Source organism: Mus musculus, chromosome 15, assembly GCF_000001635.26.
Source record: "Mus musculus strain C57BL/6J chromosome 15, GRCm38.p6 C57BL/6J".
Taxonomy (NCBI): Eukaryota; Metazoa; Chordata; class Mammalia; order Rodentia; family Muridae; genus Mus; species Mus musculus.
In genome coordinates this window covers 66,819,290-66,839,626 of record NC_000081.6, presented here as the reverse complement: position 1 = coordinate 66,839,626, position 20,337 = coordinate 66,819,290, and the positions used below count along the sequence as shown (strand labels likewise).

General features: G+C 46.6%; 2 protein-coding genes across 5 annotated transcripts in view, besides 1 other annotated feature; one reads left to right on the top strand and one right to left on the bottom strand.

The window, feature by feature from the left end:
• Tg (thyroglobulin) overlaps positions 1-20,337 on the bottom strand; it is a 179,968-nt gene that overhangs the window by 11,095 nt on the left and 148,536 nt on the right. For both annotated transcript variants that reach the window (XM_006520745.3, NM_009375.2), the window contains exons 42-45: positions 12,200-12,364; positions 11,061-11,228; positions 1,504-1,685; positions 235-342 (exon numbers count right to left, since the gene is read on the bottom strand). In XM_006520745.3, the coding sequence (XP_006520808.2) occupies positions 235-342; positions 1,504-1,685; positions 11,061-11,228; positions 12,200-12,364 (623 nt within the window). The remainder of the gene's footprint in view (positions 1-234; positions 343-1,503; positions 1,686-11,060; positions 11,229-12,199; positions 12,365-20,337) is intronic.
• Positions 7,798-20,337, top strand: part of Sla (src-like adaptor) — a 51,011-nt gene continuing 38,471 nt past the window's right edge. For 2 of the 3 annotated variants that reach the window (NM_001029841.4, NM_009192.3), the window contains exon 1: positions 7,798-8,057. In NM_001029841.4, coding sequence (NP_001025012.1) covers positions 8,047-8,057 — 11 coding nt within the window. In that variant the 5' untranslated portion in view covers positions 7,798-8,046. The remainder of the gene's footprint in view (positions 8,058-20,337) is intronic. The other variant, XM_006520668.3, reaches the window with a different exon arrangement.
• Positions 12,465-15,326: an enhancer, noted in NCBI's record as "VISTA enhancer mm104". NCBI's record gives its function as "enhancer in: heart[7/7] | melanocytes[5/7] | liver[3/7]" and the evidence as "EXISTENCE:transgenic organism evidence [ECO:0001131][PMID:17130149]".

The following is a 20,337-nucleotide window of genomic DNA, read 5'->3' as shown; positions in this document are numbered from 1 at the left end:
TTTGTACTTCATTCTCTAGGTAGGGATACCGTGGAGTAAAGTACCCATTACTGCTGCCTCATTTGAGATGATCAAGCCAAGGCAAAACATAGCCAAGCCCCAATCCACATCACAGAGAAATAGCTTGTGCCTTGTTCAGCCTTCTTTATCTTCTTTGTGGATTGCAGTGGTTACAGGGACCCTTGCAAACAGCTTTCTTTACCTACACTTGCCATAGCTACATGATCCCCTTACCTGCCATGGCCATAGCTTTCGGGGACATGGTACATGAAGACATTTCCACGGGTTCTCCTTGCCCAGAGGCTGGCCATGTTGACCATGGGACAGATGATAAAGTAGTCCCTGGGGAAAGAACAGAGAAGAAAATTTAGTTACATAGCTCTGGGGGGAGGGTTGTGCCAGGCAAGGGTTTCCCATAGGCAGTTATCACCCACAGGGCTTTTCACCCCAAAGATCTGCTCATCCCTGCAGGGAGACTCCCTCTCCAGCTCTCCACTGGCCACACTTATAGATGTGTGGCTCTGGTTTATGGCAGTCCACAGTCTGCAACATGACCGTGGTGATGTATCCCATATGTCAAGAGTCCCATGTAAGGTTTTAACTTCTTTCCAGAACATCAACATCAAAACATTAAAGGTTTGCCAGCAAAATATGCTAGAAAGCCCAGGGAGATAGAGACAGCAGGATCCCTAGGGCTAGCTAGCTAGCTTGCCTGGCCTAATTGGTGAGCTCTAGACCAACGAGAGGATCCTCTTTCAAAGGGGGTGGGTGATATTCCTTAAGATGACACCTAAGGCTGTCATCTGGCCTCCACATGCATATGCATACATGCACATACATGTCCACTCACACATGTACCTGCATACAAACATGAACAGTCATTAAAAGGAAACTTGTGTTTGGTTTCAGTGAGTTAATTATCACAGAGAAAGGAGGATGGTGTGTGGCATCCCTTTCTTTACAGTGCTATAAGAGGGAGTGCTAGGGACAGAGGAGCCTAAAGGCATAAGTCTTTAACTTTCCTGGGGTGAGATCAAGGGATGCTTCACAAGGAGGAGGAGTGAATGAGTGGAGATGAGGGTGGGGCATATCAACAGTTGGCAACAGCACTCCAAGGAAAGGGCTCATACAGGCATTGGGAGCCCTGGACTCATCTTGCTCAGGGAAGAAAAACAAAACCTTCTTAGTAGGTCTCCATTCCCACACCCAAGAGTGGACTCTGGTCATATGTGGAGATGAATGCAGAGCTATAGACATGCCTATACTTCTGGGACTTGTCACACCTCTCTCCCATGTGCTCTGGGAGCTCATCAAGGGATAGCTACTGTGATGGATTGAGAAAGAGGTGCTGAGGACACCTGGAACACCAACTCCTGGGGGCCTCGGTGCCTCCTTCAGGATCTGAGCAGCCTCTGAAGCCTCACCCACAGCAGGCAGAGGATTTGCATCCTGCATGAACTGGTTTATTGAGTGTCCATGGCTTGCTTGGTGGGCCTGGCTTACCGGGTGGCATTCTCCAGTGCCCGAGAGAAGGAGGCATAGTCGTCTGTGGAGTGCTCCAAGGAGTAATACCATACAGCAGCAGCAAGGATGCGGGCATCTGAGTCCTCACCACCGAGTGAATTCTGCAGTGCCTGGTAAAAGGCTGTTTTGCTGTTGGTTCGGCCTTGGCTCTCTTCAAATTGCTTTGAAAGGGGGAGGGAGGGAGGGAGGGAGGGAGGGAGGGAAGAAGGGAGGGAAGATAGAAAAACGACATATAATTTCCCAATTATATCCTGAAAGGTACTCATTATGCTTGTCAAACATTATTCTAGGATTTTCTTTCCGAGAAGCAGCATAACGCAGCATTAAGCACTTATCCTTGTTCCAGCCCCACCTGCATTTTTACTGTGTGACCTTAAGCAAGTGGTTCTACCTGCCTGGGCCGTCCCTTTGCCCATTGGGAATGAGAGTGGCTCACATTAGGGTTAGGAGAAGGACATGCAGGAGATCCCACTTAAGTGTGGTTCATCTTAGTCTGAATGGCTGATACTGGGCCACATACCTGTCTTTTTCTGGTTCTATCTGGCTGGGTTTAATTCATTTAGACATTTTACTCCATCCTATGTATCACCATAGTGGTTCAAAGTATGAACAGAAAGTGTTGTCATAAGAACACACTCTCCCTCTGGCCCAACTCTGCTTGGCCTGGGAAGCTAGGACCATAAGGTCAAGCTTCCTGTTTGCTGGGCTGTGTTATAGGTGGGTAGAGACAGGGGTGTGTAAATGGATGGCCAAAGCCTCTCAGAGCAGGTTTAGAATGGGACTGGACAGTCAGAGAAGCTACATTACTGGGCAGAAGGGCTACCTATCTGCCCAATCCCTTCTTCTCCCTCTCAGACTTCCTGCCCTGCCCTTGCCTTACAGTTGAGTACACTGTGGGATGGGGAGCAACTCAGCTTCAGGTCTTAGTTTCCTTCTTTCTAGCGATAAAGGGCACAAGATGCAGGTCTGGGAATGTGGCCAAGTTGATGCCTGATTCCAGGACAGGCTCTGAATGTACAAGTTTCCATGTTTCCAGGAGCTCCTGTATAGCATGGCCCCACTTACTGGCAGACCTTGGTATGTTTACATTGCCCTACAATCTCCTTCAAGTATAGGGATCCAGGGTCAGAGCACGAGGAGCTGTATATTGGTGAGCAAATGCCTATGTTCCTTCGTGTGGAACAGCTGACCAGCCCTGCTGATAGGGAAGCCTGGCATGTCCATCTGTGTAAAGACGGATCCAAGACGTCCCAGTCACATAACACCAACATCAGGAGACAGTGAGGATGACCAAAGGGGCAGGCATGCAAAAGGGCCACATTTCTTTAATCTTAACATATGTTTTAGAAAGAAATAATACCAGCATCAGCTAGGCATGGCAAGAGTACATGAGCATCCATGGCATAAACAGCTTCCACATGGTCATGACCAGAGAAAACTAAAGATCACAATAAAAAAGCCTTGTCCATATATCCACATTGTTTCACAGATGCCCAAATAAAACACATGAATAATGTGCACCCACTTTGCTTTTACCTTTGCTATCTGGGGGTTACCATTCATTTATTCTGGGCTAATAATAATGGTTCTCACCTATTCACCTGTTGTCTATCATGATGATTTTCTAAGTTTCCACAGGTCTGGGGGTAACTTAATTGAAAGATTCTCATTGCTTCTGATTGCCTGAAATAGCTCATAATAAAATGGCTACTAAACTTGTCACTTACAGCTTGGTGTTAGGTATTTCACAAGTGCCTCACCAAAGTATTCCAGGAGCCCAGGGCTCGGTGTGGCATCATCTTACTTCCTGCTTCAATTCTAGTTTAGGAGAGTCTATGCCTCTTAGGGCCATCATAGAGAGGGCCAGCATGGACTGGTATTTAGCCCAGGCCTTCTCATGCATGGGGGAAGTCGGTTCTTCAGCAGCTCTGACTTTAACTATGACCCAGAGTTATACTGAAAACACTGGACCCCATCTAGAGACTGCCATATCCGGGGATCCATCTCATAATCAGCTTCCAAATGCTGACACCATTGCATACACTAGCAAGATTTTGCTGAAAGGACCCAAATATAGCTGTCTCTTGTGAGACTATGCCAGGGCCTAGCAAACATACAAGTGGATGCTCACAGTCAACTATTGGATGGATCACAGGGCCCCCAATGGAGGAGCTAGAGAAAGTACACAAGGAGCTGGGGGGATCTGCAACCCTATAGGTGGAACAACAATATGAACTAACCAGTACCCCCCCCCCCCCCCAGAGCTCGTGTCTCTCGCTGCATATGTATCAGAAGATGTGGTCTACTTGGCCATCACTGCAAAGAGAGGCCCATTGGTCATGCAAACTTTATATGCCTCAGTACAGGGGAACGCTAGGGCCAAGAAGTGGGAGTGGGTGGGTGGGTCAGCATGTGGGGGACTTTTGGGATAGCATTGGAAATGTAAATGAAATAAATACCTAATAAAAAATTTTCAAAAAAAAAAAAGATGGAAGGAAGTTGACACATTGATGCATGGCCCAGGGAAGTGACAACAACACTGAATTGGGAATCAATATGAAGGCTCAAGTGTCTACTGCCAGATAAGAGAGGCCTAGGAAGAATAATTTCACCTCTTCTGATCCTGACATCTTTAAAGTGCAGAGAATGGTGCGGTCCCAGCTCTGCTTTGCTTCTGGGAGGATTGAGGCACCTGGGCAGTCACCTGGAGTATCTCATGGCCAAATTGTATGTCTGTGTGCTGTAGGTTACAAGCACCTAAGAGGTTCCAGCACAAGGACCCGCTTGGAGCCAGCAACTCAAGCTTGGTTCCCAATCCTTTTCATTCCCTGGTGTCATGACTTTGGCTAGGCCTGTAACCTCATCAATCTGCAGGTTCCTCATGTACAAACTGGTGTTAACTAGAGTCTAACAAACTAGAGACAAACTTGTATTAACTGTCAGTTTCACTAGCTTCAGTGAGAAAACTAAAGGAGAAAACCTAAAGGCCCTAAACCACAATACTACCAAAGGATACAAAAAAGCCTGGTATGTCTGGCTTCATGGAGCAAGGCTCCTGTTTTGCATTTATCTTCACTTCTTTGTGTGGATACTATTAATCTCTGAAGGGCTATGAAAGTATTGATGGTTGAACAGAGGCAAATATCCAATTCCCTGGTCTGTTGGCCCAGATCCCAGCCCTCAGCACAGGCAGTGAGGAGCACGGATCGAGAAAACCATGAAAGTCATTCCCTGCGTCTGTGTTTTGCCATCCCCTGAACTGATGTGGAAATGGTGGTGAGGAAAAGACTTTGTTCTGAGATCCTAGGTGATGTACAACCACAGTGGGATTCCTGGACACTTGGAAGGCTTGGTTTACTTCCACTTCCTAACATGAGGGAGCCCAGAGAGCTCCAGATACCAGGACCCCCTGTGTTCCACCAGCCATGCAGGGGAGTACTGTGCACAATGAAGCAAGTGTCTTTCTCTTGATAATGTATTTGTGAAGACTCTTGCTGAGACACTCAGCCTAACTGTGCTGCAGAGGAGAAGGACCAAATTAGGAAGGTTTAAGTCTACTTCCAGCCCAAGACTCAGACCTTTTATCCAGATGTCCCCACCTCCTGGAAGCCACTAGCCATGCACAACCAATGAGTATCCCATTCATGTCCTTCTCTGCGTACACTCTTGCTTATCTGGGGGCAGCATCTTCCTGTCATGCTTTCATCTCAATGTGCTAGACCAGATTCATCCTTTGATGGCTCTATCTGCATCCTCCTGCCTTGAACCCTTCCCAATTGTGTCCAATATGCCAGTTATTCTAAGGCTTATGTGCTTCCTCTCTTCTTCAGTTCCTACTCCCATCCAAGGCGATGCAGCATCCCACACTCTCCTGTTGGGAAGGACTCAGAAAGCACTTAATCTACATCTATTCGTACACTGGCTCCTCACAAGGTTCTGTAGGGCTGTTAGGCCACTGCAGGTCTGAGGAGTAAGAGAACACAGTAGAGTCCCTACAGGAGAATCTGGAGGGCATCAGAGCATGCCTTGGTTCAGGTGCCCACAGTTTGCTAGAGCAGTGGTTCTCAACCTTCCTAATGCAGTGACATTTTAATATAGTTCCTCAGGTTTTGGTGACCCCAACCATAAAGTTATTTTCATTGCTACTTCATAACTGTAGTTTTGCTACTGCTATAAATCATAATGTGGGTTATTTGTGTTTTCTGATGGTCTTAAGCAACTCCTATGAAAGGGTACATCCCTAAGGTGTTGTGACCACTGCTCTAGACCTTTTAAGGATATTTTGTCTATTGGGAGGACAAAACCTGATGACAGACTAGTCAGAGAATGAAAATTCAAGATAAGCCTGTTGTGAGATCAAGCACGGTTAGGTTGGAGAGACTCACAAATGAGCAAAGTGCTCTAGCAGGTTCCTGCGTCCTGTCCAGGGTGGCTTCAGGAAGCAGAGAGGCATGTCCTCTGTTCAACCTTCCTGTCCTTCATTTAGCTGACTGCCCTCTATCCAGTGGCCCAGGATCCACGCATGGCAAGCACTGTGACTGAGGGCTGATACTATGCAGTTTCACTTCCAGCAGCATTGCCACTTGCCCTGCACTTCTTTTGGGGAAGCCCTTTTTCTGGGCCTTTGTGGCATGAAAATTTTCTGGGTTTCTCTTGAACTCACAGCTCAGAGCCCCATATACCAATCAAGCTGTACCAAGATCAGATGATCTCTCAAGTTCTCCCTGAAAGGACAAGGAGCTCCTTGCATGTCCATGGCAGCATAGTCTGGCCTCTTCCTTCCTTATTACCCAACCCCCATCGAGGTCTTGATTGGCTTGTGTTTTTATTTTGCAAGGGGTGTGTTAATACAAGCATTCACTGCATTGATATACACAGGAATCTCCCAGCCAGCGCCTCTCTCTCTCTCTGTCTCTCTCTCTCTGTCTCTCTCTCTCTGTTTCTGTCTCTCCTCCTCCTCCTCCCCCTCCTTCTTCCTCTGCACCCTCTACTACTCTCCAGGTTCCCAGGACATATTCTTCCTCATCTGCCAGACATTCCATTCCTATTCTGGCCTCTATATCTCCTCCTTATTCTTAGATGTCCATACTCTATGGTTGTCTCTTCTTCCCATGCAGGTCTCAACCCAAAAGATCCCTCTGCTAGGCTGTCATTGTCCACTCCTAAGGTATGTCTCACTTTCTCCTGCTTCCTTTTTAGCCCTCTGGCTCTGCTTTCCTTAGCTTGCTTCTCAAGACCCGCAGTGCTTAGTGCATTTGCTTACGCATCATTGCTATCCGAGTGAGCTCTATCTGGGTCCTCAGAACTTTCTCCCAAAGCCAAAAAGACCTCAGCAATGGGGTAGTTAATAAACCCCTGAGGGTGCATACATGAGTCACACATGAACCACTATTCATTAATTACTACAGAGATACAAGACCATGGCCAACCTTCTATCACATGAGGCAGAATTAGAGTCAAGTGTGTAACAAAATATTCTGCTATTGTTTTCTTTTAAAAATTGCAAGAGAAAATATGATTGTGATGCTGTGATGACAATATACTAGTGATTCTAGCCTGACTGGCACTCTGTGTCATCACTCAAAAAATACTTTCTTAATATGTTGAGGGTAGTGAGTCCACCTGTCTTAGCTCTAGGGAGAGCCTCTGAAGCACTAGATGAGGAAACATGGGATGTTGGGCTCTGAGGCTCTGGGTCTCAGTGAGGATGGGGAGGGTCACAGAATGTTAGGTAGGGCATCCTAGAGCTGGAGCCCCACAGAGTCCCTCCCTGGTGGGAGCAGTCTCCATTCTTAGATGTGTGGAAGGTAGACAGGGCTCACTGTGCTATCTAGAAGCTATGGTATCCTCAGCTCTGACTGGCTAAGCAACTTGTCTTGATCACATGGTCAAAACCAGGGATCAGCATGAGAATTTGGGGTAGTGGCACCCCTTTCTAAGAAATCTCTCTCTCTCTCTCTCTCTCTCTCTCTCTCTCTCTCTCTCTCTCTCTCTCTCTCTCTCTCCATCTCTTCATCTCTCTGTCACACACACACACACACACACACACACACACACACTAAGGATTCCTGCATCCGCCTCTTACTGTGAGCAGCTAGCAAGGATTTGATGCTGCTGCACCAGGGCTCATGCCAGCGACTTGGCTGCCAGGTGCAGCTTTCCAACTCTCAGACACCCCCCCCCCAGGCCCCCAATGCACCTGTTCTTGAATGAGGCCAACTCCTAGCCAAGCCCAGGGCACAAGAAAGCTACACTAAGCTTTGGGATTTTCTTGTCTTATTCAGAGATGCTTGGAGTGGAAGCAGAACTGTGAATCTTGGAACAAAACTGCTTTTGATAATGCAAATTTAGTCCTGGTTAATGCAGACAGACTGTCAACTTCAGCAGTCAGGAGAAGGGAGGGGGCTAACTCCTCATCTCAGAGACCAGTGAAGAATTTCAATAGAATGCTTCGACTTCCGAAATAAGATCATTCTAAGCAAGCGGAGGCTTTCTACCTTCCCAGGAATCCATGTGACCCCCATGCTCTGCAGGTATGTCTCTGGGTGTCATGAGGACTCTTTGGGTGGACCATGGTGGCCTGGGTGGCAGGGGTGAGAGTCTCCAGGATTTGATGAAGTCCTTCTTACCCACCCTTTTTCATCTAAGGTAATTTGATGGTCTCTGCTGAGGGGATGGCTGGTCCTGAGGTCTAAACAAGGGCTAGGAGGCACCTATTCCTTCCCTGGATGGTGTGTATTTGTGGGCTGGCCTCCAGTTGCCATTTCCACAGCTGCTATGAGGAAGAAATGTGTGTGTCTGTTTCAGTGTCTATGTGCACTTATGCTGTGATTTGGAAAACTGTCCTGAGGTCAGATGATTCAGTGGCTATAAGTTCATTGTATTTCTTCTTGGTACCAGGGCCATTAACTATATTACTAATGAGTTAAGTATAAAAATATCTATCATTTATTCAGGTCCAACTCTTTTCTTGACAGTGGAGTATGTTTATGGTCTCTGGGCATATTTAGCAGGATCTCTGAAAGTTCTCCCGATTTGCAGATAGAGAAACTAAGTCTCAGGTTCTGGGAAATGCAAAGGCTTTGGACTACAGTCAGAAGACACCGAGGGCTTTCCTGGTTTTCTAACAGAAGGCCATGGGAGGAGATCTGTTCTATTCCCACTCACTTGTCACCCAGCTGCAGTGCCACTGCGGGTACTGATCCCCATCCTACCTCTTGTCTTCAGGCTGTGATGCTCGCCTCTCCACATAGCATGCATATATCCATTCCCGTATGCTTGGCTTGTTGATTATCTGTTTTGATCTGGCCATTACCTCTTAGAGGGCAGAAATTCAATTGGTAGACATGTCCACCATAGCCAGCCCTACACCTGGAACACCATAAGTGACTGATCCACTGTCATTAGCAAGTAGGTGCTATTATATACTCGTGCTGCTGTGTGTCCTGCTCAGCTAGACATGGTGATTCCCTGGGTTTAGGGTCTCAGAAATAACCCCAAATAAAATAAGACCTGTGAAGCTTAAGGAGAGAGAACAGCACATGTTCTAGGAGAGGAAACAGAACATGTTACACCCTTAAGCCTAGCTAAGGAACACCAAATACATGGAATTGGTATGCCCATTCAAGGTGACCAGGGAGGGAATAGAAGGGAGTAAATTCAGATTGCATTAAACAGCTCTCTGGGGGTCACTGTCAGGATACAGCTTTGACTCCTGGAGAGAGTACTGGCTAATAGAAGACTTGTAGATCGAGAGAAAGTGAGGTGAATCCTGATGCCACCATTGCTAAGCCTGAGAATATGCATGCACTGGGAGGATTGTGGTGGGTATGTGAGTTTGAGTGTGGACACAGGTGGCCGCAGCAGTTCCCTATGAACTAAGAATGAGAGCTACAGGCATCTAAGGGAAGATGCTCAGCAGTCTGTTGGCTCTGGAAGCAGTCTGGGCTGAAGTGGGGGAAAGTCTGAATGGATAGCTAGGCTGGAGGTGTATGCTCCCTCACATCAGGGACTGGTATAGAGAGCAGGGCTCTGGCTTTCTATCAAACACTGCTCCACCATTCCATTCCGTCTTCTAGGTAAGCAGTGACCAGGTGTGCTCACCAGACACAAGAGTACACAAGAACTCAGCAAGTCAGAAATGGGTGACCAGAAAGACAGAAATGGGTGACCAGTGAGCAATGTACCAAGGCCTAGCTCCCAATGGGTGGGGGCTGGAGAAGCATGAACATGTGCACTGGCTTCTCTGTACTGCTCTTCGGGGCATGCAGACCTTCCCAGCAGGGCTGGTTTAGCGGTGAGCCTCCTGCCATATGCCATCATGTTCCTTTATGAGTAAACAAAGGGAATTTTACCTACACCTTGGCTAAGTCAAGGAGAATTGAAATACTGCACTGGGGAAGGATTCTTGTTCCTCTAGTCTGTTGGCTATGACAGAAAGTTCCCAAAGCACCACTGGCATGGTGCTAGGGAAGGCAAGCCCCCAGAAGCCACACAGTCAAGCAGCCTTCTAATGCTTGGCTAGCATAATTGAGGAATTGGACTTGTGCTGATCTCTGACCCATCATAGCCCACATCAGGAGGCTACCTCTGTCACTGGTGGAGGAACTTTGACTACTAGAGGTGGTATAGGAAGCACCTGCTAGGGTAGCCCTCACCTCCACATGGTCCTGGTCTGAGATGAACCCTAAGCTGAGACTTTGATAGGACCTCTTCCTCCTTTCATGACTGAGAGATAGCATGAGTATTCAGCACGTTTCCAGAGCTAGCGTCGCGAGGACAGGGTCTCTTAACTGAAGATCACATATCCTCTCTCACAGAGAGATATTGCAAAGAAAAGGTTATATTCTGTGTAATTTATCATGTTTGTGGAGAGAGCAGCAACAGAGATTAAGCCATTCTATTTTATAACTCCTGAGGCAGTCAGTGTTAACTGCTTGGTGTATCTGTCCACACTATGATCCTTTCGTGAAGAAACACAAATATATACATTTGCATACATGCATATACTTGCTTTTTAAACATTAGTGCTAACTCTATTCCATTTTTCTCTACATTTTTGCTTTCTACTTAGCAGCCTATCACAAGAATCCCTCAAGCACACAGAGAGATCAGGCTCATGTTTTTAATAGCTGCATAATATTTAGCAGTTGGAGTGTATCTTAATTTAGTCAGCCAGACATCTGGATTTCTTCCCACTTTTCCCTGCAACAATTAACACTGTGAAAAATATCCTTGCACACATGTTGTGGAAGAGCTGCACTTTTTGCTTATGGCGAGGTGTCCTTGCGGCTGAAACCTGTTCAGTTTCTACTCCAAGCTTTTCACAGTGATTGATTCACAGCTGCAATTTGTGAGCATATCTGTATTAGTCGCCTCTTGTAACTGTCCTAGTTCTGACCCCAGCTTCCCCCATGACTATCTTCAGACTTCTATAGCCTTGGTACACAGTCCTCTGTCAGCCACGGAAAGAGTCGTTCCCGACCCAGTATCCAGCAGGAGGCTGCAGAGGCCTCGCCCTGCCTCCCTTTACCTACCTTCACAGCCTTTGCCCTATTGATAAGCCCATCATCCTGGGACCCTCCTATGAGTAGATCCACCTTCACTGGCAGAGGCCTCTTCAACCGTCTGGATGGAAGTTCACGGAGGTACTGGCCATCGACCACAGGGCCCCAGTAGTGGAAAGGGCCACTCACAGCCAGGAGCTGCAGGGTGAGAAAGAAGGCTATTACTTGCGTGTGCTTTAGTTTCCTTTAAGAAAACTACAATCTTAGTGTTGAGTGTGCAGCTGAAGTTGACAACCATAGCAAAGCACTCATGGTTCTGACCAGTGACAGGGGCTAGGAAGGCCTCTGTGAAAGGAACTGTGCAAGATGAAACTTAGCCCTTCTTTACCTCTGGAGCCCCATAATTCTGCCTCACAGTGCTCTAACTCCAGCTGGGCCCTAATGGAAAGCAAGGGTCAATGAACAGGATAGCAGGCAAGCAGGACATCTCATGACAGTGACAGTGGCTAGGCAACAAACCTCCCTTCAGCAATGCTTAACCCCCAGGAGACCCTCCCAGAACCTGTTGGCTGAAGCAACAAGAGGTTTCCAGGAAGAACGGCAAGAAGAGGAAGGGCTTAAAGTTAGTGTCTGTGGCAGGTGACACTAAACAGTGTAGCCTATGTAGGTGCAGATGAGGACAAGACTTAGTCCATATCGTAGGGTCCAGATTTGTTATGAGGATCAAGCCTGCTTCTGCATCCTCTACCAATGTCAGAGGCAGCCAGAATTGCAAGCTGAGAGCAAGGTCTTTACTGGTAGAAAGGGATGCCCCACTATTGATCTAAGGGTCTGTGACCTGACCTTGTGCCTCTATGGTCCTAGTGGGGTGTGACCCTTCTCAAGTTCTATTTCATTTCATCTCTCAACTGTGTCTCCATTATAGGCTCCACGTTGTACATAAGACATCCAAATGACAGAGAAACATATCTTTCAGCAGCAGCCTTGTATGTTTCTTTGTAGCCTGTGGCTCCTGCAAGGACTAGGACTCAGGAGACAAGTTTATCTTTAGTTGGTCATGCACTGGGTGTGTATCTTGGTGGAGACCATCATCACATCTGGTTAGACCTGGGCCTTTCATTTGTAAAGACAAGAGATTGTCCCTCCCTAACCTGTACACCAGCACCTACCTTGGTCTGAGCATCATTGAGAATGTTGGCAGGCTTCTGGCGGAGACATGATACCACTTCCTGGATGGATGAAGTAGGGCATCCAACCTCCTTTGCCAAGGCTGCAGCTTGCTGTTGGGCCCTCTCTGGGCTGATAATTGCAGCCGGGGACAGTGCAGAGCCTCCCTGGAAAAGAAAGAGCAGGGGTCAGGCTAACAGTCTGTACAGCTTTGGCTGCTGCTTAGGACCCTCAGGTCTTAGCTGAGTTCTATAGTTTCTTCCATACGCAAACACATGGGAACCTTTGATATCCTACATGTATGAATGTCAGGGTTGACCTACACAGAACAGCATCCTTGTGTAAACTTGACTAGGTCAGTGCAAACCTTGGTTTCCTTATCTGTGAAGAGAGGGTGCCGGTCTTGCTGTTCAGCTAAAGAAGTATAATGAGGTCAAGGGTGATATAGCTCTGAATGCGGACTGGAAAACTTCTGGTAAAGCACTATGCAAACTACAGCCACCTCCTCTGCAGAGAGCTCAAGTAGCAAGGTTTCCTAATTCTAAGTTGTAGTTGAATGTGAACATAGAGGCCCTCTGGAAGACACCATCATTTCAGCTTACAAAGAGGTATATAAGGTACAGAGAAGTTGCTGGTGCCTAGTCAGACATACAGTGAGACATGGAGCACCCAGAACTCAGCAGTCCTGTCACTGAACCTCTGCAGGCTACTTAGCATGAGTGTGAGGACTGTACACTTGGGAGTATTTCTCTAGTAGAAGCGGCCAACTTCTCTGAAAAGCCTGTTGTTAATAAGAGGCGCATCAGGGGCCTGAGCACTCAGCCACAGTGAGGCAGACTCTCACACATACCTGGGAGGCTCCTGATGGGAGAGTGTTATACCTATCCCATATTGATGTCTGGTTTTTAGTCTTTAGAGGGACCTGTGACCAGAGCCTGAGGCCAAGCAAGCAGTAGGAAGCCCATCCGAGGAACAGGAAAGTACACAGGGGGTGAGCAGGAGGAGGGCTGAAAACCTAGTAGCTATATATAGCCTGATGACCAAAGCCCTTTCCAACATCTCTGAACAGTACAGATAAGGCCAGAGAGCCTGGGCTGCAGACACAAGATAGTGTGAGGTAGCAGACAGGGGGTTTTGTCTTTTACTGTGTTTTATATACTAAATTCAGCCTGCTGGTGCCTCCTGCAAGATATACAAAACAGACTTGTGTAAGCATCTGCACTTACAAACAAGAGAGGACCCTCTAGGCTCCTCATGAGAATCAAGAGAGGTGCACATCAAACTTGCATCCAGCCGGGGCCTGGAGTGTAGTGACATTGGTAATGAGTGACATAGTGGGTGACTTGTCGTGAATGTGAGTTTTACACCCTTGATTTATTTCTGTAACACCAAGTGACCACCTGTTTTTTTAAAAACCACTTGCTATGTTCCTGTAACAGAATGGTACTCACACTCGAGGTCTTCACAGTGCGGCATAGCATTCTGTGCTGCTAAGTGCAGGGGGTGGGGTGGTGGTAAGTGGCTCCAGCAGAAGTTATCAACTTTCTTAATGCTGCAACTCCTTAATACAGCTCCTCTTGCTTTAGTAACCCCCAGCTATAAAAGTATTGACATTGCTACTTCATAACTGTAATTCTGCCATTGTTGTGCACTGTAAATACCTGCTATGCAGATGTTTTCGGCAACCCCTGTGAGAGGGTCATTTGATTGCTCCCCCACTCCAAAGGTCATGACCCACAGACTGAGAACCAGTAGCCTACAGGAACGCCTGAGAACATGAGGATTTCAGGGTGGGCCTCTGATGTTTTCAATATCTCTGCTAGCTATAAATAGCTGGGCTTCTTGATACTCGGAGGAAGTGGGTAAAGGCGTGGGTTTCACTGACACTGTAAGATAGCTTAGAGAACTTTCCTCTCTCTTTTTGTTGTGATCAGTCTTTCTGAAACCTTGTTCTTTGTGGAAAGTCAGCAGTTAAGTAGGCTGTCCTCATTTGGGGGGACTTGTTAGGCCTTACAGCTGGTGGTCCTCGGACAGAGCCCGGGAAAAAAGCCTGAGCTTAGAGGAAAGGGAGCAGACCAGCATTCCAACCCTGTCACTCTGATGGGGCCGTTCAGAAATCGTGGCTTCAGTGTGCCCAGGAAGACTCCCTCTCACACCGCTCTTGAGGAAATTATTATCTGGCAAGGCAACAGAGGCACATAGTGTGTGTGTGTGTGTGTGTGTGTGTGTGTGTGTGCGCGCGTGCCCTGATGGCCTTGACTTCAGGATCAATATTCTTATGCAGGAAGAGAGTCCCAAGAGGCCTGCTCTATTTCCTTCCTGTGCCTTAGTTCTCCTTTCCTTGCATTCTTGCTGTAATGTATTAACTTCTCAGGGAAGGAACACCTGGGAAATCCACACCCGCCTCCTCACCAGTCAGCACCAGGTTGCATGGGTTGTGGCAGTCTCAGCTCAGAGGGAGACAAAGAGCAGAAGAGTTAGGCAGCACTTCTGTGTATCATATCAGAACCGCCCATGAATCCTCACTCTAGAGGTGTCAGGAAGTTGGAAGCTGTGCACCCCACGTCTCACAGCTGCCAAACATGAGGCACATCTCGGGCAGCCACCTGCAGCATCACACTCTACCCACTATGCACTAGCAGGCTTGTCAGTGGCCTTGGTCCCTGCCTGTCTCTGTGAGAAGCAGGGCCAATATCCAGTAGGAAGGCCCTGTCTTAGAAACAGACAGACTGAGGTTTTGGTTCCAGTGCAGTCTGCTATTTTTGTCAGTTCCCATCTTGGCATGGAACCCTGTGATCAACTGCTCCAAAGAAGATACAAGACAATGATGCAAAAAAAACCTTATACTGTAATCAGCACACAGTGTATGTGAATGCTAATTATCATCAGGAGTGGAATTAGCTATTGGTTTCTTTCCCACAATGCAATGTGCGATCCAGCTCCCTGCTGGGAGGAAGCAGATATATGACTCTACAGCAGTGCAACACCCTGAGGAGCACTGACAGCTCCCACTGAGTTATGGTCTCCAGTGAATTCAGCCACCATTTGCTTTTCAAGAAGGATCCACCTAAAAGTGTTTTGAGTCTGATTTTATGTAAAGAGTCTTGTGTCCTCAAGCTGTGGAAGAAATCCAAGGTTTTTCGAAGTACAGACTGTACACCAGAGTGATAACCCTCTGCTATTGGGACCAGGACAAAGGCTAGAATTCTTATACACTGAGAACTCCAGGGAGGGGATGCAGGGCTCCTGTATGCCTGGAGAATTCTGCAGAGAGGCAGGAGCTGAGAGGACTTTGAGAAAATGAGCAGAAAGGGGCACTGGCAGGTAACTACTCCTGGGGAGTGTCAAGGATGGCAGATAGGTTAGGAATGTTGAAGAAAAACCTGGGGTCTAAAGATCCCAGCATCCCTGTAAAATGCTATATATGTGTTAAAGGAGGGAGCCAACAAACAGAATGGATGGGGACATAAGTAGGCTTTCTAGGAGGAGGAGAGAACTCTGCATAGAAGATGTTGAGAAGTAAGATCAGAAGATAAGTCAATGACAGCCGTGTGAGAGGGGGTTGCCATAAGCAAATGAGCCCTAGGGTGCAGGCCAGGCTTCTATAGCTACAGGAAGTCCTCTGGGATTTTGGCCAGACTGAAATGGCTTGAGCACATGGCAGACCTTTGAGCAATGACCAAATATGAGTGCCTCAGGGATGTGGGCTACTGAAGCCAGAGCAGTGAAGTGATTTTTATACCACGGGCTACAGCCGTATGTAAAACATCCATTGCCTATAGAGTAGGGCAGAAGTGAACTGGGACAAAGAGCAGAATTCTGCTTGATAGCCTTAGTGCTAGAGGAGGTGGAGGAGCTGGAGGAGCTGGAGGAGCTGGAGGAGCTGGAGGAGCTGGAGGGATCATCTGAGGCAGGAACCCAGCCCAGACTCCTGGGTGGTCCAGGGATTCTGAGTAGAGATTAGAGCCAGAGAATGTGTCCAGTGCTTCATATCCTTCTTTTCCTGGAAATACACTCAAACCTGAGCCTGCCACTGAATTCCATGGACGTTGGAATTTGAGCATGCTTCTGAGAGGCAAGAAGAACCTGGGACAGACCTAGAAACTGTAGCAAAGAGACTTTCAAAAGTAGTTCCTATCCAATGTTAACATTCTCTTGTATGCCTTTAACCAAGAGGCATCCCTTTGCTTGATCCCTGGGACCATGAGTCATACTGAAGTCTGAAGCATTTCAGTCTTGGCAAAAATCTTAACATGAGTACTGACAATAGTTAATGTAACTTCCATCTTGAAACTAGAATCTACAAAGTCATATAGACCACTTCTCTTTTCTTCTTCTTTGGAATCAGTGTTCTTGGTTTTACTTAGGCTATGGAACTTGGGTGGGTAGCATTAAGGTGTGGCTTGCTATTGCTCAGTGTCCTTTGCCTGTCAGATGGTACCGATTTACTGTGGAACAGAGTGGTAGCTGATACAAGCCAAAACCAAGGGCACTTTTGTAAGTAGAAACTGAAGGAGACTAAGTGTACATGTACATGTGTGTGCGTACATATGCACATATTCACGTGGAAAGTGAACGGCATTCAGCCTTTATAAGGGGCCTCTTAAGAGCTGGGGCATTAATTTATGTACATTCTTATTCTGTGATCCCTACAACAACCCTCTATATATTAGCAACTCCTACCCACTTTTCAGATTGGGAGAACACAGTTTAGAAGGAGGAGGCAAGGTGTGTGAGATCTGGAGACTTGTAATAACAGCCCAAGTTATAAATCCTTTAGCTTCCCCCATGATCTACCACCTCCCACTAACAACAGCCCCATCTTAGCACAGAGCTTCATGAATTCTTATTCTCATTATGAATGGCTGACAGGTGGCAGCCAATAAGGAAGAGGCTTGCAGGGGTTGTCAGAGAGCGGGGAGATGATATGAGATCTTTCTTCCCCTGTGTCAATCAGGAGTGAATGATGGAGGCCAGACTTACATGGGGCTCTGTAAAGAAGATTCATGACTGCAGACTGGGAAGGACACAAGGACAGAACACTGTCCTGTGAAGTCTCTTGGCAATGGTTTACAACCTCTCTGTACTCTGCTCAGTTCCATTAGCTATAGAACCTCTTCTAAAGACCCCAGATCCTCCTTAGGACTTTCTGGTCCCAGGAGGAAAGGGAAGATGCAAGGAAGGAGAGGGGTTTTTCTTCCATGCTTTGGAGGAAGAACACAGCAACTATGTGAGATCTCGAGAGGAGCTGGGGCCTGTGGCCACTACTACAGGAGGGCAGCTAGAGATGTTTCACAGGGGCTAGTTGGGACTAGCCACGAAATTTAGGGCAGGTGGAGAGACAGAGATAAGAAATTGATAAGGGCAGGCTTTTCCAGGTGAGACAAATCAGCACCCAGCAATTTGGTAAATTGTAAAGGAAAGAAAAAGAAGAAGAACAACTCTGTGTGTGTGTGTGTGTGTGTGTGTATGCATGTGTGTGTTTGTGTGTGCATATGTGTGTAAAATTTCCATAGATTCAGAAAGAACATTAAAGATGTTTAATAGCTTCCTGGTACCCAGTAGAAGAGACTGAGATCCAAGTATTCTGATTCCAGTGTGCTTTTCCATGACAACGCAGTGCTCCAATGAATGACAGGATCCAGGTGAGATTCATAGGCAGTCTGTTCCAACTCTTCACCCTATTACCTGCCCACACCCCAAGATTACATAGATATTTAAACTTTGTCAATTCCTAAAGCTCCCTGCTCCCACCACTTATAAAGGGCCAGTTGTAGAGTTTACCATCTCCTTATAATTTCAACAGTGTCATTGTCTTCATGAACTGTCATTGCAGTTGCAATTAGAGAGGCATTTAGGACATATTTTAAAAGCTGATTCTACCCTACAGTATGACTGATTCTTACCATAGGACAGCAGACATTTGCACATGTCACATGAATAAAGCCACAAGTAAATGGTATGGCTAAGGCCATTGATGGCCACTCCACAGGGAAACAAGTAGTGAGATGGAACAAAAACCCATAGGAGCAAGGTCTGGGTGAGGGGACAGTCTCCAACAAAAACCTCAAGGACCCCAGTGACCCCTTCCTGGACATTCCTTTTGTTTGGAAATAGACATGATTGGTGTGGGCTTTGCCCCTCTGGAACGGATTTGCACCTATCTCATTTTCTCTATGTCTCAAAGTCTTGACAAAACACCTTTTGCCATCTGTTAAATATGTCATGTTTAATTGACTCCATTGCTTTCTGACTGTCAGAATCCATTTAAGTGCATGGCAGTTAAAAATTACTAACTTGCCAGACCAAGGTATCACCCTTGAAAAATGCCACCTTAATGATTGCTGAGGTGGGGTCGGCACCCCATCGTAAAGAGGACTTGCTTGTCCCTATCATTCATTCCTGAGACCAGCCATCCAGTGGTCCCTGAGACTATGGGGAGAAGGGGACAGCTGGGTCCACAGCTGGCAGGGGAGAGGGTAAACTATGGTTCAACACTTCCTGTCACTCTTCAGTTTTTAATACATTTCTAGGAAGGCCTAGCTTCATGTCACTTATGGGTAGCTTTGTAGAAGACATACATTTTCTTTGTTTTACAGTTGGATCTGAGAGCTGCTTGAACACTATGGTTCAAGATGCAAGACCTAGCCTGCCCTAGGAAATATATATGTAGAACATGGTTTGATGGGAAAATAGGCCTTGGGAATATAGAATAAGAAGCTGGGAACCTGTTAGAATAGTTCACATCTGCAATGGCCATCACTGGAGGTGATGCTGGACAGAGAGTCAGAAGTTAGCTAGAGTGGGTAGAGACAATACATTGCTCTAACAGGGGTCTCTACATGCTACAGGAGACAGAATGAATGTTTGAGGGAGACTCTTTTCATCTCCGCAGCTGTCTGTTGAGCCACTGAATTGCAGCCTGTGACTGTAGCTTCCAGTTCCTGTTTGAGACATCCTGTTCCCATAGTCTATGTGTTCAGATGGACTTGGCACTTCCATGGCACAGCTCACTTCCTTATCTCATGGTCTGAGCCCAGCTCCCACCAGGATGAGGGCACTGACAGCTTCTGAGCTCCTCACTCAAGCAGATCCTTACTTCAGTTGCTACCCTGGGCAATCCTGCAGTCTCTTGCTAAGGTTATGATGGACTCTACAAGAAGAATATGCATACTTTTGCACCTCCATGTTTGTTCTATCTTTGAAGTATATTTCCTATCATGACCTTCAAATCTGTCAGATGAAAGCAAGTATAAATTATTGTTATTTTGAAGAAATATAGGAAGTGTCTTAGTTAGGGTTTCTATTCCTGCACAAACATCATGACCAAGAAGCAAGTTGGGGAGGAAAGGGTTTATTCAGCTTACAATTCCATACTGCTGTTTATCACCAAGGAAGTCAGGACTGGAACTCAAGCAGGTCAGGAAGCAGGAGCTGATGCAGAGGCCATGGAGGGATGTTCTTTACTGGCTTGCTTCCCCTGGCTTGCTCAGCCTGCTCTCTTATAGAACCAAGACTACCAGCCCAGAGATGGTCCCACCCACAAGGGGCCTTTCCCCTTGATCACTAATTGAGAAAATACCTTACAGTTGGGTCTCATGGAGGCATTTCCTCAATGAAGCTCCTTTCTCTGTGATAACTCCAGCTGTGTCAAGTTGACACAAAACTAGCCAGTACAGGAAGATTATTTGGAAAATGGAATTTCAGGTTGGAAGCTCTTGTGAAATTCTTCTCATAGCACAGCAATTACCTTTTTTCTTTGTTTATTAGTTTCCTCATCTGTTAAATGGGTATATAAGAATGTCACTAGAGAAGCATTGAGAGCATGGGCTATGAGGCCATCAGCCAAAATCCAAGTCCAATCCTCACTGATAAGCTATACAACCTTAGAAAAGCTAAACCTGAAGTCCTGAGGCTTCAGGTTTTTGGTTTAAGTAAGAGTGAGAAAAATACCTTACTTATATATTTGTTAGGAAGAATTTTAAGGCGGCATGAAAGGGCTTCTTATGTGTACCAAGCTTCCTGAAAATAATACCAGTGTTTTCAGATATCCTAAGCAGTAATTCAGAGAATTCTTGTGAAAATCAAATGAAACCACAGGTATAAAAAGATGTAATCTATAAAAAATTCTTCATATAAA